The sequence below is a fragment of the Tenrec ecaudatus genome, chromosome 6 (genome assembly GCF_050624435.1).
Source record: "Tenrec ecaudatus isolate mTenEca1 chromosome 6, mTenEca1.hap1, whole genome shotgun sequence".
In the NCBI taxonomy this organism is placed as follows: Eukaryota; Metazoa; Chordata; class Mammalia; order Afrosoricida; family Tenrecidae; genus Tenrec; species Tenrec ecaudatus.
Window position 1 is genome coordinate 98,603,687 of NC_134535.1, and position 19,392 is coordinate 98,623,078.

At 41.1% G+C, this 19,392-nt stretch overlaps 1 protein-coding gene across 1 annotated transcript in view; it reads left to right on the forward strand.

Annotated features, from left to right (window-relative positions):
* The window catches only part of PKP2 (plakophilin 2), a 107,346-nt gene that overhangs the window by 26,454 nt on the left and 61,500 nt on the right, over positions 1–19,392 (forward strand). The window contains exon 4 of the mRNA XM_075551892.1: positions 9,669–9,804. Within this exon, the coding sequence (XP_075408007.1) occupies positions 9,669–9,804 (136 nt within the window). The remainder of the gene's footprint in view (positions 1–9,668; positions 9,805–19,392) is intronic.

Here is a 19,392-nt window from a genome sequence, read left to right on the forward strand (position 1 = left end):
CGTAGCCCTCCCATTTGTAAACCTGGGAATCATTCTGGCTTCCTCTCTGTCCATCGTCAAGTCCCTCTAATGGACTGAAAGTTTTGCCCCACGTCAATCTTGATTGCACATCTTCCTACCTCTGGCCTTGACTCACTCAAAACCATTCTTTAGCACTGTCAGAATGATCTGGCCAAATCAGATTGTTTCTCTCACCAGTGCAAAATCGTTCTCAAATTCCAGTAAGTATCCGTGCTTCCTAGCATGGCGCGGCAGGCTGCTCATGTTTTCATCTCTGCTTTTCACTCCAGCCTCATCTCTTCCTGCTTTTACTCGTCCTTCGTCACCACCATCTTGAAACACACAGCGAGCAAGCCACTTTGAACCTCTGGCATTTCCACTAGTGGAAGAGAGTCACATCCATTCGTTCTTCTTCTCTCCCCTCCCTCTGGCCATTTACATGGTTTTGGGTTGTTTCTTTTTTTTTTGCCTGACTATTCAATATTTGACTGCAACACCGTTCCCCTCCAAATCGAGTTGCTGTTTCTTTTCTGTGTGCTTTGACAGGGGCACCATGTATCGTGCCCATCTGCATATTCTCTGAGTCCCAGACAGGCAGAAGTATGACAGGCACTATACAAGTGTGTGGTGAAAGAATGAAGCAACTAGCGAAGGAAGAAATGAAAATGGACTCCACTCTTTTGCTGTTGCTGTAGCTCAGATTCTAGAAGAAACATTAAACTTATTATTTGGGATTGTTACTTTAATGGACAAGGTAAATTTTATTACATGATTTAATTGTTTTTCACAGAAGCCAAGGAACACTTGGGGTTAATAAATTTAAAATTAAAAAAAAAGAAATCTATTCTTGCCCTCCTAAAGCCCACAAATCATAGAAACCAGCTCCTTTCCTTGGTCTTTGAAGGGAAAATGTTGCTCTCTAAGGGAAAGAGAGGGCTAGAGGTAAGACCCATAAGGAGGAAAGTCAATAATTAAGGGAGATCAAGATCAAGGTATGCCTAACTTGTCTCCTTCCTCGGGTACCTCTGTGGCGCATCCCAATTGTTCCCTAAAAGACCGATCCCCAAAGACTACATGCTCTGTGTGCCTTTGCCTTCTGTCGTCTCACATTACAAACTCTTTTTCACATACACACCCCTTTTTTTGCATCTAGTTTTCCTCAAATTCCCATATGTAAGAGAATGTTCTTTCATATATATGGAACATAGAGTAGCTAGCTAAAACTATAAACTGACATGATGACATAATACCTTAAGGAGTGGATCAGATTGATGAAAAAAGTTTAAAAACCATCAAATGAAGGATTCTAGGTGGATTTTCTGAAAATATTGTGTTTGTACCATGGAACTAGTGGTTTACCAAAGGACCGTTCATTTCTTTCACTGTGCCTGAGACTGAGGTAAGTACCAGAAGAAAGGAAAATCGAATAGATTATATGAAGGTCCAGGAACTGATTAATTAAAAAGAGAATATCACACATAAACGACTAGGAATTTAGAGAACAAAAAGAGCAGTGTTCTCTGGGAGCCGTGAAGGGAGACGGTAGAGGCTGGATCTTAGTCTGCTTTGCCACAGAATGACAGAGAACAGAAAAGTCACATTGAATTTCCTCTCCATTCTCTCTCTCCCCCTCTCTCTCTCACACTCTTTTAAGAGAGATTTTTCACATATTCCTAGGTGGTGGGTTTAATTACCTTCTATTCTTCATTTCTTAATCTTTTTTCTGTTTCCATTTTAACAGCCTCATTCAAGGCTTTACTGCCTCGGCTAGGACTCTTTTAATGCCCTTATAACTGTCTCTATTTCTAAGGGGCTTAAAAAAGTTCATGGATTTGAAAGAAAGTGGAGTTTCTCCACAAACTTTTGAAGCCCCCTTGAAATGCCCTCGATATACTCTAGAGTCATCTTTCCAAAGCAGTACTCTCGTCACGGTCACCCTTAATGATCATTGCGAGGTACATGAATCTGCATTTGTGGGGCATCTGAGGACAGGTAAGAGCTTTCCATTGTTCTCTCTTGTTTGCATGGCCTTCAGATGCCATACGCTGATAGCAGGGGAGCCCGCCTGCCGCACAGTTGCATGAGTAGTGGGCTGATTCCTGGGGGACTGAGTACATGAAACTAAGTTCCACTTTTGCTTTTTCCTTTAAAGTTTCGTATTTTACGATGCTGCTGCTTATATTTCTCATTGAAATTAGCCATCATTTTAACCTATTACCTCCAACTTGTAAAGGCTCACTTCTGTAGAACATGTTCAGGAAACAACTGGACGTAGGGAATAACTGTCTTTCCTGATATTCCCGCATCTCCCACACCGCTTTTCTTCGGATATCAAGGAGTGTTATGGATGAGTGGAAAGGGGAGAAGGAGGAACTATGGAAAAGATGGAGAGAAGGAGGGAGAGATGGAGAGAAAGAAGGGGAAAGGGTGAGAAGAAACCCTGGAGGACAAGGGAGAATGAAATGAATTGTTCTGCCTGGGGGTGAGGACATCAGAAAAGATTTCACAAACGTGAAATTTGAATTTAGTCTTGAAATATAGGTAAGAGTTTGTTCAGTAGATTGCAAAATTTAAAAACAGAAATCACAGAGGGCACTTTTGTGAAGAGGCATGTAGCATTTAACTCGGAACAAGAAGACGAGTGTGATTGGCAGTGGACTAGTAGTTCTGAGGAGTGCCTTCCATTCTGACCCCAGTCTGACTCCGTGTCCGGTCGCCCTCAGTCTCCTGTGTGGAGTTGGCTTTCAGAGACAGTAACAGAACAAACTAACTCTCTGACAAGGGGAGCGACAGTTCTTGTTGAAGAAGTCTTCCTTCTGCAGGGGGGTAGCTTTCGGTGATAAAGGGCGGCAGCGTTGGGGTGGCTGGGGGTAAGTACAGAGCTGCTTTGTCATGGTCAGGTTAATAAAGGATTCAGGGAGTGGAATGGTTTTGCGTGCTAGAGACTTGGGAAGTTTAAAGTGTCCGGAGTCATGCATGGCTTGTAAGGTCAATTAATTACTGAATCTTTAAGCACAAACAAAACTACATTAAACAGAAGGCTATTAGTACGTTTAGGAATGGTTTCTCATTAAAACAACTGTAGTAATAGATGATAACAATGTAAAATTTCCAGGGAGATTAAAACCCAAGGTTTCAATATTGTTTGCACACATCCGAAGTATTTCCACTTCTGAAAAAGTGCTCGAATTAAATAAACATGGCTTGAATTCTGATTCTAATAGTAATTGCTTACATTTTTCACCAATTAAAATTCACTCCTGAGGCACAGCATCCAGGAGTGTGATGTGTAGAATGCTCAGCGTAAGTGAATGATAGCAGAGGACAACTCCACGGAGTTGATTCTGATTCATGGTGGCTGTATAGGACAGAGTAGAACTATTTTGGGGGGTTCCCAAGACGATACATCTTGATGGGAGCAAATAACCTCATCTTTCATCTCTTTCCTTTGTCGAACTGGGCTAGCAGCCCAACTCCGTACAGGTGTTCTGCTTCACTTTCAGCACCCTTAGATTCATGAAATAGCACTTTGTTTGAGCATGTGTTTCTGAAGCAGTGGATATTCGCTTTAAATTCAGGAGTCATCTAAGGCCATTACTCCTTAGCCCCTCAACTACACCACACCCACTCACATGCACAAACGCGTGCACAACGCTCCAACACTCACACACGCGTGCACAACACTCCATGCACACACGCATGCACAACGCTCCAACACTCACATCTCTAGACACATGCATGCTTTAGTGGTGAGCCTGAGGGAGAAATCAGTCACTGCTTGCTAGCAAATAATGGAAACTACCCTACAGGATGTCTAAGGTGTCTCCATAACCTGGAATGAATCAGGTGTGTGTTAGCCTCTTTGAAGCCAACAAATGGTCTTAAATTGCCTGATGGGGATCTTTAGCAATGATGCCAAGGCGATGATGCCATTCTGAATTGTGGCTTTTATGAGGCACTGCTTACAGAAGCACTAATGTGCTAACATTAACACTGATAACAAGTTACCTGACTCAGTCACCCTCAAGACCGAAATAAAAGTGGAGAGGGAAAATAGTTCTATCAGGCGTTTGGGAATTACTGTTTTCTAAGAAGCTGTTTCATTTGTTCTCTATAAACTATCCTCTTTGTGCCAAAGTCCACCAGACTTTAGTACCAGGTTCAACTACCGAGAATTAATAAAGGATCAAAATGTGCCACGAACGTAAACAGAATGTCACTCCATAAAATAGAAAACAAATGGTAATAGGATGTGCGTAAAATGTTCCTCTTTTAGAAAAGACATATTTAAGTGCCTGTCAGTGAATGAAAGGAGAAGCAAACTACAGTACTTACATGTAACAGAACCGTTTGCAGCTAGAAAGAATAATGATAAATTCTCACAATATAAACAACACATCTGAAGGATATTATACTGAGTAAAATAACTTTATTGCAAAAGGACAGATGCTGTCTGATATCACTATTTGGAAAAGATAAAAAATAGGCACACAAGTAGAGTGTTCCTAGTGATTATCAGTGCAGGTAAGGAGGTTTGTAGGCGGAATCTCTCTCGAGGTACTAGACCCTGGCTATTTTCGATGGTGATAAAACTAACACCAAATATGGGTAAAGTGTACACAGCTTAACCAAAGACAGTGAAGTCATTAAAAAGTTCACAGCCCAAAAGAAGACTTGTTTGTGTTTTTTTCCAATCATTTTATTGGGGGCTCGTATAACTCTTATAATCTATACATACATCCATGTGTCAAGCACCTTTATACATTTGCTGCCATCATCATTCTCAAAGCATTTGCTTTCTACTTGAACCCTTGGTATCAGCTCCTCATTTTTTTTAAATCATTTTATTAGGGGCTCTTACAACCCCTATCACAATCCATATATATATATATGTCAATTGTGCAAAGCACATTTGTACATTCATTGCCCTGATCATTCTCAAAACATTTGCTCTCTAGCCAAGCCCCTGGCATCAGGTCTTCATTTTCCCCCTTCCTCCTCCTTCCCCCTCCCTCATGAACCCTTGATAATTTATAAATTATTATTTTGTCATATCTTGCTCTGTCCCATGTCTACCTTCCCCCACTTTTCTGTTGTATGTCCCCCAGGGAGGAGGTCACATGTAGATCCTTGAAATAGGTTCCCCCTTTCCAACCCACCCTCCCTATCCCCTCCCAGTATCGCCACTCTCACCACTGGTCCTGAAGGGATCGTCTGCCCTGGATTCCTTGTGTTTCCAGTTCCTATCTGTACCAGTGTGCATCCTCTGGTCTAGTCAGACTTGCAAGGTAGGATTCGGATCATTACAGTGGGAGTGGGGGAGAGCATTTATGAACTAGAGGAAAGTTGTATTTTTCATCATTGCTACACCGTACCCTGACTATCTGACCTCCTCCCCAAGACCTTTCTGTAAGGGGATGTCCAGTGACCTACAAATGGGCTTTGGATCTCCACTCCGCACTCCCCCCCTCATTCACTATGGTAAGATTTTTTTGTTCTGATGATGCCTGATACCCAATCCTTGATACCTTGTGATCCCACAGGCTGGTATGCTTCTTCCATGTGGGTTTTGTTGCTTCTGAGCTAGATGGCCGCTTGTTTACCTTCAAGCCTTTAAGACCCCAGACACTATATCTTTTGATACCCGGGCACTATCAGCTTTCTTCGCCACATTTGCTTATGCACCCGTTTGTCTTCAGCGGTTGTATCAGGGAGGTGAGCACAAAATGATATGATTTTTTTGTTCTTTGATGCCTGATAACTGATCCCTTCAGCACCTCGTGGTCACACAGGCTGGTGTGCTTCTCCATGTGGGCTTTATTGCTTCTGAGCCATATGGCCGCTTGTTTACCTTCAAGCCTTTAAGACCCCTGATGCCAACCCTTTTGATAGCTGGGCACCATCAGTTTTCTTCACCACATTTAGTTGTTCACTCACTTTGTCTTCAGCAATTGTGTCGGGAAGGTGAGCATCATAGAATGCCAATGTAATAGAAGAAAGTATTCTTGCATTGAGGGAGTACTTGAATGGAGGTCCAATGTCCCTCTGCTACCTTAATACTAACCTTATAAATATATGCACATAGATCTATTTCCCCATCCTCATGTATAAATATATTTGCATATGTACATGTCTTTATTTAGCCCTCTATAAATTCCCTCTGCCTCCCAGTTCTTTCCTCTATTTCCCTTAAATTTCCTCCTGTCCCACTATCATGCTCTGTCCCCACCAGGGTTTCAGCAATTCCTCTTGGTTACATTACCCTTGATCACACTCTACCAGGCCTCCCACTCCCTCCTCGTCACCGATTTGGATCACTTGCTGTTCCCTTGTTCCTGGGTTTATTAACAGCACCACCTTTCCCCCCACCTCCCCGTCTCCCATGTCCCCACAGAACTATTGGTCCTGTTGTTTTCTCCTTCAATTGTTCACTCAGCCTATCTTATTTAGACAAACCTGTGGAGATAATAACATGCACAAAAACAAGACAGAGCACAGCCAAGCAACAATATACAACAAAATAACAACAAACCAATGACAAAAACAAAACACAACAAGAAAGAAAAGCTTGTAGTTGGTTCAAGGACTGTTTGTTGACCTTTAGGAGTGTTTTCCGGTCCAGTCTGTTGGGGCACCACGCCCTGGCCCCAAAGTCCACCTTCAGCATTCCCTGGGGACCTCGCCGCTCCATTCCCTTGCTGTTCCACTGCACTCCCTTAGTGTTTTGCCTCAGTGTGGCGGGATCCGATTGGGCGCAGTTCCCTCACTGTGTCCCTGGTGTTGTCGCCTGTAGGGCCATGGGTCAGTGAGGGACATCATATCTCATAGTGAGGCCGGCCATGTGGTCCTCTCTGTGGACTGGCTGTTCTAATTGGGAACATCGACCTCCTGGCCTGCTGGGCCAGGAAGTGTTCCACTTTCTCCTCCTACCCCTTCATGTACTCTGATCAGATATGTCCCTCTCCCGGAGCTGCAGATTCAGTGCCGTCCTTTGAAATAAATTCTTCTGAGGGGAGGGACAGGTGTCCACTTAGTAGTTGGGGTGGGGCCGGCCCCCATACCTCCCCACTGGTTCCCTACTCCACGCCAGAAGACTTGTTTTAACAGAACAAGCTCAGACTTTCTGGCTCGCATTGTTTATGTACTGGTAGTTGCATTAGAAAATTTTTATTATCATTTCATCATTTTATTGGAAACTCTTACAGATATAATATTTCCTAATACAGTCACATCAAGCGTTACTGTACAATTGCTTTTCAAAACATTTTTTTCTTTTTCTTGAACTCCTTGATATCAGTTCCCCTTTACCCCCTCCGCCCCTCCCCCTCCCCTGCAGTAACCCTTACTTTATTATTATTAATGCCATATGTCTCTTACACCATCCAATATATCCCTTCAATGCAACTCTGTTGTTCGCGCCCAGTGGGGTTACGCAGTCATCAATGCCATCAGCTCCCCATTCCCCACCCCTCTTCCGGTACCCTTAGGGAACCCTTGCTCCTGTTACTCTTTGTTATTTATCTTGGCTTTCATGTATCAAATGTTCCTAATTATACAAATGAACATATACAAGTGTAACATGATTAAAGAGGTAAAACAAATAAAAACCATAATTGGAAGGGGAGGAAATATTAAAGAACTAGAGGATGGCTATGTGTTCCATCGGTGCTATGTGGCACCCTGCCTTTACCATCCCTCCCTTATGGAGAGACTGTCCAGTTTCTTACAGGTGGGTTTGCGTCTCCACTACATCCATGCCCCTTCACATTGATTTGGTTGCTTGCTTTTTAACTTCTGATACCTTTTCCTGGAGACACCTCATGATAACACAGGCTGGTGTGCTTCTTCCATGTAGGCTTTGTTGCTTCCCTGCTAGATGCCACTGGTTTAACTACAAGCCTTTATGACCCCAGATGCTACATCTTTTTTAAAAAAATCATTTTATTGGGGCCTCTGGCAGCTCTTATAACAATCCATACAACCATTGTGTCAAGCACATTTGTACATATGTTGGCATCTTTTCAAAACAGTTTCTTTCTACTTGACCCCTTGGTATCAGCTCCTCATTTTTTTCCCTCCCCCACCCTCCCTCCTTCATGAACCCTTGATAATTTATAAATTATTATTTTCATATTTCACATCATCTTCTGTCTCCCTTAACCCACATTTCTGTTGTTTGTCCACCTTGGGTTTTTTTTGGCGGGGGGGGGGGCGGTTTAATATGTCGAGCATTGTGATCAGTTCCCCTTTTCTTCCCCCAAACTCCTGCTAATGGAATCACTTCTCCCATTATTGTTCTTGAGGGGGTTGTCTGTCCTGTTCCCTATGTCGAGAGTTCTTATCTACACAAGTGTACATGCTCCAGTCTAGCCAGATTTGTAAAGTAGAATTGGGGTCATGATACTGGGGGGCGTGAGAAGCATTAAATAACTAGAGGAATGTTGTGTGTTTCGTCGGTGCTATACTGCACCCTGGCTGGCTCATCCCTTCCTGTGAGTGTTCTGTGAAGGGATGTCCAGTTGTCTACAGATGGGCTTTGGGTCTCCACTCTGTGCCCCCACCTCCCCCATCCCCAATTCTCATCAATATGATTGATTGTTCTGAGTCTTCTGATATCTGATACCTGATCCCATCAACACCTCATGATCACACCGGCTGGTATGCTTCTTCCATGTGGACTTTGTTGCTTCTGAGCTAGATGGCAGCTTGTTTAAAACCCCAGATGCTATATCTTTTGATATCTGGGCACCATCAACTTTCTTCACCACATTTACTTATGCACCCAGTTTGTTTGCAGTGATCTTGTCAGAAGGGTGAGTATCATACAATGTCACATTATTAGAACCAACCATTCTTGTACTGAAATAAGATTTAACTAGAGACCCTAAGTCCATTTGCTTCCTTGTTGCATTTGCATATATGTACACATTTAAATTCACTTATATTTCCATATATACATATCTACATATACACCTATACTCATATATATATGATTTACTTTCTTGTGCTTTTTTTTTCTTTCCTCCTGTCCTACTATCATGTTTATGCCTTGTCTACTTTTCAGTAATTCCTCTCTGATACAATTCGATTGATCAAACATAACTAGAAAAGTTACACCTTCCTCGCCATCAATTTAGAACCCTTACTGTTACCCAGTCCCCATTGTTAAAACACTTTTAGAAAGCTTATTTTTAGGTGAAATAATTAGGTTGTAAGCATATTTGGGAAAACTCTCATAATTTTTTAAGGCAGATATTTCCTCTACAGGTGTGACACTTCTATGGTAAGATATATATCCATATAGAGGTTTTTACTTTTTGTAAGCAGATTTTTAAAATTTCCTCTAAAGTCTTGCTGTGCCTTTAATGTCACTTTTTGGTGTATCATTATCAGGCTGTGTATGTTCATCAGTTTCTCTTTTTGGCACATGTTATGGTTGTACTCAGTTCAGTGACATCACTAAAGACTAACTAGTGTGACCACAGCTAGAGTCGTTCTGTACTAACTCCTCTGCCTCTTGATCTCGGGTTTCTCTTTTGCCTGAGGAGCCTCAGAGCACAGCCATTCTGTGTATTCCCAGTATTCGCCAGGTCATCTGCAGAGGACCTGTTGGGTGAGCAGGAGGGGGCACGTTGGGGACTTTGCTGAGTCTGTGACTGTTTGTCTAGGAATGCCGACATGGAGATGACTCTGGAACGAGCAGTGAGTCTGCTGGATGCGGAGCACACGCCCCTGCCAAGGATTTCTACTGCAGCCACTTTCATACAGCGTGAATGCTTCCAGAAATCTGAGGCTCGGAAACGGGTGAGTGCACTTAGGAGCTGTGCAAACACCAGTCCACTTTCTAGTAAGGGAGCCCCGAGAATGGCAGCTGCTGATTTATCTAACCGTTAAGATGCTTTCATTTCATTGTTTGTTTATTTAAATGGAAATAAACATGCCTGGTACACACACACACACACACACACACAAATTCCTGCAATTCAGAAACTTGAAAATTTAGAAAAAAAATTAAGATGGTATTTGTGTATCGTCCAGTAGTCCCTAAGGCACCATCCCAGGAAGCAACTGTGGTAAGCAGTCTGTGTACTTCCAGATTTCTCAGAAAGATGCTATTATTTTACCATACTTGTATGTTAAAATATACTCAACATAGACAATTGTTTCTTTTTACTTGTACATTTTCCTTGTTTTTGGTTTCTCATATTGTAACAGTTGTTCAATGTGGTCTTCGGTGCATCTTTATTTTTGTTCTTGAACATGTGTTTCTGTAGGACGGATTTCTCCCAAATGGAATTTTTGTGTCATTTTGTATTTGGTTTCAAAACACAAAATATAAGGTGTGATACAGATTTTAAAATATGAATGAAAAATAAGTTTCCATGCCACTCCAAACCCTAGTCTCTTTGAGATCTTTCAGTTTGTGGATCTTTTTCAAAGATATTCCACCCATAAGTTGGTCTTATATACTTTTGTGATTTTTGAAAAAAAATCAGAAATGGTTACTTACTATTCACAGTGCTCTGCTCTTTCATTGAGATGTCTGTGACTTGCCTCACTCTTTAAAATTGTTTTGAAATTGTTGTGAGGGACGGGATCGGCTCTTCCAGCTCAAAAGCTTAGTTCTCTTGAGAATCATTTTTGTTGTATTTATTAAAATTATTTTTATTTTTGAGTAGTAGTCCATTGTATTGATGTACCCACAATATTTTTTATCTGTTCATCCACTGATTTACATTTGAACTGCTTCCAGATTGGGAATATTGGGAATAAAGTTGCTGTGGATATTGGTGTACCTATCTTTTTCTGAGCGTATGTTTTCATTTCTCTTGGGCAAATAACTGGAAACGGGACACCTCCCTGATATGGTAGATGTATCGATTACCTTTTGTAAGAAACTATCAAACGGCCTCCACTGGAGCTGTGCCGCTTTTTATCCCCATTCGCACTGTGAGGATAAGGGCGTTCCCCTTCCTCCACGTCCTCACGGACACTTGATATGATCAGTCTTCTTAATTTCAGGCAATGCTTTGTTTTAGTTTCGTATACTTAATTTTTTTTTAGCCATTAATTCACCACAGTATCCGTGTGCGTTTAAATTGGCATTTCCCTGATGATGATGCAGCCGCTTGTCTGTTAATTGCTGGAAGTGCTGCCACTGGAGTTTGAGATGCCAGCAGGGTCACCCACGGTGCATAGGTGTGAGCAGTTTATAGATTAAGACAGACTTGGAAGAAGGAACAGGCAGATCATTTCAGAAAGGTCAGTCACCAACACACGTGTGAATAGCCGTGGAACATTACCCAGTATAGTGCCGGAAGGTGAGCAACTCAGGTTAGAAGACGCAGCACATGGATGGAGCACAGGTCTCGGGACCTTCATTTGCTGATGAGGCACAACTGAAAATGCGAAGAAACAGCTGAAAACACCCATTAATAATCAGAACATGGCATGAATAAAACATGAATTTAGTGAAGTGGACGAGAATGGACCTAACTGAATTGGACAATCATACGACTTTTACTCTGCCAGAAATGACGAATTCAAGAGGAATGGTGTCGTGTCCTTGGTCTAAAAGAACATTTGAAATTTGGTGTTGAAGTACAAGGCTGTCTGTGGTAGGATACTATCCAGATAACTAAAAGGCCATTTAATACAACTGCTATTCAAATGTTTGGATGAACCACTAAAGCCTATGATTAAGAAACTGAAGAATTTTACCAACTTTTTCAGTCTGAAATTGATCAAGCATGTCATCAAGATGCATTGATCATAACTGGGGGTTAGACTGTGAAAGTCAGAAACCAAGAGGACGAATCAGTACTTGGAAAATATGACCTTACTGACAGAAATGAAGTCAGAGATCGCATGATAGAATTTTGCAAGACCAAAACCTTATTCATTGTTAATACCCTTTTTCAACAACATAATGATGATTATGCACATGAACCTCACCACATGGAATTCACAGGAATGAAACTGACAACATCTATCAAAAGAGATGATCGAGGGGAGACGTTAACACCGAGTTCAAGGAGGAAGAACATTTTAAAACTCATTGTGGTAGGTATTGTACAGCACTGCTTGATGTGATGGAACTGTGGAATGGCATGATGTCGGCATAAGCTCTTAATAAAGCAGTTTGGGGGAAAAAAGAAAGAGAGAGAATGGAAACGCTCAATATCATCAAAACAAGGCCAGTAGCTGACCATCAATTGCTCATATGTAAATTCTGGTTGAAGCCAAAGAAAATTAAAATGGATCCATGAAAGCCAAAATATGACTTTGAATATATCCCACCTGAATTTAAAGACTGTCTCTTGAATAGGTTTCATGCAGTGACCACTGGCAATCAAAAAAGTTATTGGGTGACATCCAGAGCATCAGGAAGAAAGCAAAGACATGAAAGAAGCTAAAGATGGTTGAAGAGACCATTAAGGACAAGACAACCATGGATGTCAGAAGAGACTCTTAAACTGGCTCTTGATTGTAGCAAAACTAAAGGGACGGGAAGAAATGATGAAATAAAAAGCTAAATACGAAATGTCAAAGGGCAGCTTAGAAGAGAGAGTATTAGAATGGAATGCGCAGAGACCTAGAATGAGCAAGCCCAAAGAGAAGAGCGCACTTTTTTCCAGACTGACAGCACAGAAGAAAAGCTTCCAGCCACAAGTCGCAACAGTGAAGGATTATTCGACATAAAAAATAGACAGGTACAGGAAACATCAAAAGAAGATAGAAGGAAATTCTTTTTCACTATGTCAAAAAGAAGTGATTGACAAGAGGAAGTATATGTTCAAGAACTGATGGTATTGAAGGAAGAAGTCCAAGATATACTGAAGTCATTAGTGAAAAAATCAGGCTCCAGGATACTAATTGAGATGCGTCAACAAACCGATACATGCTCGAGGTGCTCACTCATCTGGCCAAGGAATTTGGAAAATAACAACCTGACTATAAAAGATTGATATTCATACGATGGCAAAGAAAAGTAACCCAACAGCATGTGGAAATTATAGAGCCATATCATTAAAGCATGCAAGTAAAATTTTGCTGAAGATAATATAAAAATTCTTGCAGCAGCCCATTGACAGGAAGTTTCCAAAGATTCAAACTGGATTCAAGAAAGGATATGGAACAAGCGGGCACTGTTGCTGACGTCAGGTGGATTTGCTGAAAGCAGACAATATCAGAGTTTACTTAGACATTCAACTCCGTGGGTCATAACGAATAACATTGGGAAAGGGGAGTGGAGGGATTCCAGAACATGTCATTGTTCTCATGTGCGTAGACTAGGAGGTAGTCAATCAAACAGAACAAGCTGATACTGATTGGTTTAAAATCAGGAAAGGGTTGTATCCTTTTGCCGTACTTATGTAATCTATATGCTGAACAATAGTCTAAGCAGCTAGATGATAATGAAGAATACAGCATCAGAATTGGAGGAAGACTTATTAGCAGCCTACAATATGCACACAAAATAACCTTGCTTGCTAAAAACAAAGAAGACTTGAGGTAACATATATATTTGTGTATAAGCCGAGTTTTTCCAGCAATTTTTTGTGCAATTTTTGTAGTAAAATTAGGTGCCTCGACTGATATTTGTGTTGGCTTATACTCGAGTATATGCGGTACTTACTGATGGAGTCATTCAATGTGGATTGCACCTCTATGTAAAGAAATAGAAATTAATCACAACTGGATCAATTACATCATGGTAAATGGAAAAATGATTGAATTTATGAAAGATTTCATTTTACTTGCATTACAATCAGTGACCATGGAAGCAGCAGTCAAGAAATCAAGCGATGCATCGCATTGAACAAATCTGCACAGACCGCTGTAAAATGTTAAGAAGCAAAAACGTCACTTTGAGGACTAAGGTGACCCTAACCGAGTCAGGCTATTTCAGTGGCCTCGCATGCATGTGAAAGCTGGACATTGAATGAGGAGGACCGGAGAGGAATGCGGCCTGCGAAATGTGGGGTTGGCAAGGATATTGAAAGTCGGATGGAAGTGCCCGAAGAACAAACAAATCTGTCTTGGAAGAAGTACAGCCAAATTGCTCCTTGGAAGCAAGGATGGTGCGACTTTGTCCCTTATCCTGTGGACAGGCTATCCAGATTAGTCTCTGGAAAAGTACCTAATTCTTGGAAAAGTAGAAAGTCGGTGATAGAGCCTCAAGGCAATGGATTGACTCCGTGCAGCATTTATGGCCTCAAATTAAACGGTTGTGAAGAGGGCGCAGCATGAAGCAGTCTTTTGTTCTGTTACACCTAGGACAGCTGTGAGTCAGAACCGATTTAACAGTGCCTCACATCAGCAAGGTTAGCGAGACACGCCTTGGAATAATCAGCCACTTGAGATCAAAGGACAGCATTTACTGAAGACAAAGTTCAGAAAGATTAGCCGAAGAGAGGTGGAAACAGGAAACACAGGGAAGAATTGGGACAAGTGATGTTGCTTTGAAAGGACTGCAGTATATGAGATGAAACCAAATGCATACGAATTGGTGAATGTGAAACTGATGAGCTACTCAGAAAATTTTCACCTAATTCATTACAAAAAGTTAAATTAAAAAAACAACTACCCATAACTATGACTCAAATTGCCAATGTTGAAGTCTTTAGCTAAAGTTGTCCTTACTGCTGTTCTGCCTTGGATTTTTTTTTTTTTGGTAGCTTTAACACATCGTTGTGCATGGACCCAACTTGATGGACCTAAAAACAACAACAATCACACAGCAAAGTCCATACAATAACCAACACATTTTTTTTTTGTTCATGGGCAAGCAACACTGGCTACCACCAAATACTTTAGAAGCAATGATTGCTATCAGGAACAAGCCAGATCAGTAAAACTCTGCACTGTGCAGGTCATTGACCCAAGGACGTGCTTAACTGATGAAAGAAGGCTCTCCATCCTCCCTCTTTCCTCCTGTAATAATAATTTGCAGGTTAGTCAGAGACTAACCTTTCAGGATCACATGGCCATATGTGACACACAGAGGGCTAAGACTCAGCGCATTTTTGACCCGTAATCCACAAGCAAGCCACTACCTACATCCTACCAAAGGAAATCACAGCTTACAGTTTTGGAAGTGTAGGTTCACTTTGTGGACACCCAGTCTTCCTGATTGCAGTGGCCTGTGTCTGCTTTCTCCCCTCTTTGAAAATTGCCCCTCTCTATCACTAATCTGACATAAACTGCTGTAATTTTTAAAGGGATGTTGAGGAAACACCCCTAGTGGCGCAATGGGTTAAGCACTAACTGAAAGATAAGTGGTTCTCTTTGGAGAAAGACAGGCAGTCTGCTTTTGTAAACGTTTACAGCCGTGGAAAACTTACCTGCCGTTTGGGGTCCCTGTCCAGATCAACTTCATGCCCGTGAGCTCAGTGGTGTTGAACACCTTTTCCAAGTGCTTATTTTCTACCCGTGTGACATGTGGTGAAATGTCTGTTCAACTCTTTTGTCTACTTTTTAATTGTTTTGCTTTCTTAGTCATTTTGAGAATTCTTTCTATATTCTCAATACAAATCTTCTACCAGTGGTGTGATTTTTCCAAATATTTTGTCCCAGTGAAGATTCGCCCTTTCATCATGTGAACCCAGTCTTTTAAAGGATAGTTTAATTTTGATGAAGTCATTTTTTCCTTTTACATAAGCCATTACTAGTGTATCTAAAATATCTCTCTACTTCTAGCACTTATAACAATCCACACATCAATTGTGTCAAGGATATTTATACACATGTTGCCATCATCATTTTCAAAACATTTTCTTTCTACTTGAGCCCTTGGTGTCAGCTCCTCGTATGTTACACCGTCCGCTGTCTCCCTTCACCCATGTTTCTGTTGTTCATCCCCCTGGGGGTTGGGAGGGATGTTATATGTCTACCCTGTCCAAACCCCAAACCAAACTCACTGCCGTGGAGTTGATGTAAACTCATAGCGATCCCATAGGACAGGGTAGAACTGCCCCTTTGAGTTTCCAAGACAGTTACTGTTTACAGGAATAGAAAGCCCTGTTGTTATACCACCGACTACCTGGTGGTTTCAAACTGCCTACCTTTCTGATCTCAGCCCAACTTGTAACCACCAGTCCACCAGGGCTCTGACGTCATTATGGAATTGCCAGATTGCATCATTGCATTACTGCCAAGCCACTGAGAATCATGGCCCAACCAAGCTGACACAGCCTAGAAGCTACCGTAGCCAGTGTTCCTCTCGCCTCACATCCCAGTGTTTGGTACTGCCACAAGTACATCGTTAATGGTGTCAAGCAGTTACGTCATAGAGTTTTTACTGTTGCAGATTCAAGATGTCAGATAACAGTATAGTCCCTAAGTTAGGACTAGGCATTGTATGTAGAAATGCAATTAAATCTTGTATCTTAATCCTATGCCTAGTCATCTTAAATCGTGTGTGCTTAGGTTCGTTGAGATTCATATATTTATGGGCTTCGTCACATTTGGAATATTTTGAGCCATTGTTTCTTTAACATTTTTTCTGTCCCCACCCTCCGTTGGATGCTTAAATTACACATCTATGAATGCTTGAGTTGTCTCATAGCTCATCAGTCGTCTTTGGTTTATTTTTCTGTTTTAGTGGTTTTTCTCTGTGTGTTTCATTTTACATAGATCCTATTGGCACTGTGGGTGTGCTGCTAAGTGCAAGGTTGGCAGTTCAAACCCACCAGATACTCCTCAAGAGAAAGATGAGATTGTCTGTTCCCTTAAAGAATTGCAGTCTCAGGAACCCTAAGGAATTCTGCTTTGTCCTCTAGTGTCATTAAGACTTGGAATCAACTAGGTGGCAGTGAGTTTCATTTAATTTTGAGTAAATTTATTGTCATTTCTCAAATTCATATATAGTTTCCCCTGCCATATTAAAAAAATCAATTGTGAAGGTCATTGACCTAAGGAAATGCTTTTCTGATGAAAGAAGGTTAATTAAAGGCTAATGCCATTAATCCAACTCATTCATTTCAGACATTGTAGTCTTCATCTCTAGATGTTAAATGTGAGTTTTAAAAATATCTTCCAGGGCCTCACTTAATAGAACCCATTTTCCCTCAGCCTTTGGAACATAGAAAGACATTTAAGATAGTTGTCTTAATGATCTGCTCATGGTAACATGTGTGCCCTTTCTGAGTAAGGTTTGAGTAGTTGCTTTGTCTCCTTCTTTGTACATCCGGTTGTTTTTTATTGGCTAACATACATTGTGAGTTTTAGATTGCTGAATGCTAGACAGGGTTGAAATTTTATAAATAGTCGAGTTCTATATTGGGCTATTATTCAGTTACTTCGAAGCAGTTCCATCCGCTCAGATTCTGTTTTCTAAGATGCGGTAGGTAGGAACAGAATTGCCTTTAGTCTACAGCCATGTTTCCCAAAGTGGGCTATACTGCCCCTGTATTGGACAGGGTTCTCTAGAGAGACAAACCAGATTGCTAGTAATTATATATAAATATATTTATAAAGATAGATATATAATTCAAGAAATAAACCGTTAAATAATATACAGATAGATAACACAAGAAATTAACAGTTAAATTTTAAAGCAGTGAGATACTAGCAGTCCTTCAAGTTTTGAGAGCTGCCAGGTACCAGTTCCCTTCTGTAGAGAGAGCTGGGCTATATATACCCAGGCAGCAAACTGCAGGGCAGGTCCCCAACTGTCATCAACTGTCAGTCCCCAGCTCCAGAGATGGACATTCCAATCGTGTGGGCTTAAAGGGACCTCAACTTACAGCGACACAGTCCACAGGCTAGGCATCCCACAGGTAGTGTACCCCTTTAAACTGAGGCACAGAACAAGCAAGCCATTTATCCCTCTGCCCTTCAGTTAATCCTACTTGTGTTTATCGGCCAGGCTGGCACAATAAACTATAGCAGCCCCCCAGCAGGCACTGAAATGGTCCAGGGAGATACAGAAGCAGATGCCTATACTTTATCCTAGATTCTAGGCAATAGTACAAAAATTTTAATTGCTAGGGGAATACTGCATAAAATTTTTTCTTCTTCAAAGAGGGCAGTAAGCCAAATAAGTTTAGGAATTTATTATGTAGTGCTAAGTAGTCCCCACTCCTAAAGCCAGGCATTTATTAGAACGTAGATGAGCCCTACCTGAGTTTTCCATTATTACCACATATGCCGAAGTCATAGGAAACTCTAAGGTGGTATTAGGGCAGCTTCCTTGCTTTCCATCTTTCCATCATTGACTCATGACCAATTATAAAAACTACTCTTTCATCTATTTTGTTTAGTTTCTTAGTCATTTCAAGCAATAAGGAAAATTATTCATACTCCTATTGAGTCATTTTAAATTTGAGTAAGTCATTCCCAGGTGTCTTCCTCAAAACTGTACAGTCTTACACTCCTACCAACATTATATCAGTGCTCATGTCTATGCAGCATTCTGAACCTAAGATATTAGTTTGTTTCTGTTCATCTAACCCAAAAAAAATACCCTGTGATGACAGTAGATATTTTCTTATTTTTTTGGAATCAAGACAATTGCCTGATCATTTAATCAAACACTTACAGATGAAAATCTTCTTAAAATTAGGTATAGACATTTATGGAATTAATCGTGATACTTCTTACGTAACCTGTACTCAATATGTACCATCTGCCATTTTTAGTTTAAGTTTCTTCAAAGTGGAATAGGAACTTACTGATAATCTAAAGCCATCTAAGTTCAAACTTCTAGATTTTTCACATTTTCCTTACTCTTCCCTGTTAATTTCACCCTCAACCAATTACAGAACATTTTTAATCACTTTATTCTTATTTAGTCTTTCCAAAACCTTCAAATATGTTTTCAGAGAAACAAAACGTTTGCACTTATATTCCATCCAGTTAAAAATAAACCCATTTCCAGCTAGTTGATTCCAACAGATAGCTACCCTGTGATGACAAAGTAGAACCGCCCCAAATGGTCTCCAGGGCTGCCCATTCTTAGATGCAGACTGCCACGCCTGGCACTGGCAGAGCGACTGGTGAGCTGGCACTGCCACTTATTGTTTAGCAATCAAGCACTTTAACCACTGTATCACCAAAGCTCCCCAGTTAAAAACACATAAATATATTACATAATTACAATAACAAGTGTAGCTGACATAAGTACACTAGGAATCCCCCTTCCCCTCCCTCCCCTCCCGCAGTATTCTTGGTAACTTGATAGCATGGACTGACACAGGCAGAATGAGGAGTTGAGAGAGTAACCACAAGCAGTAGTCTGACGTTTCTGATAGTACTTCATAGATCAGTAGGTTTCACAGAGGAAAAAGAGTGTAGTTAATCTTACAAACCCATCAAGTAGCGATTAGACAAGTGCATCTACTGATCTGGGGTGGTGGTGGTGGTGGTGTGTGTTTAATTAAACATGCA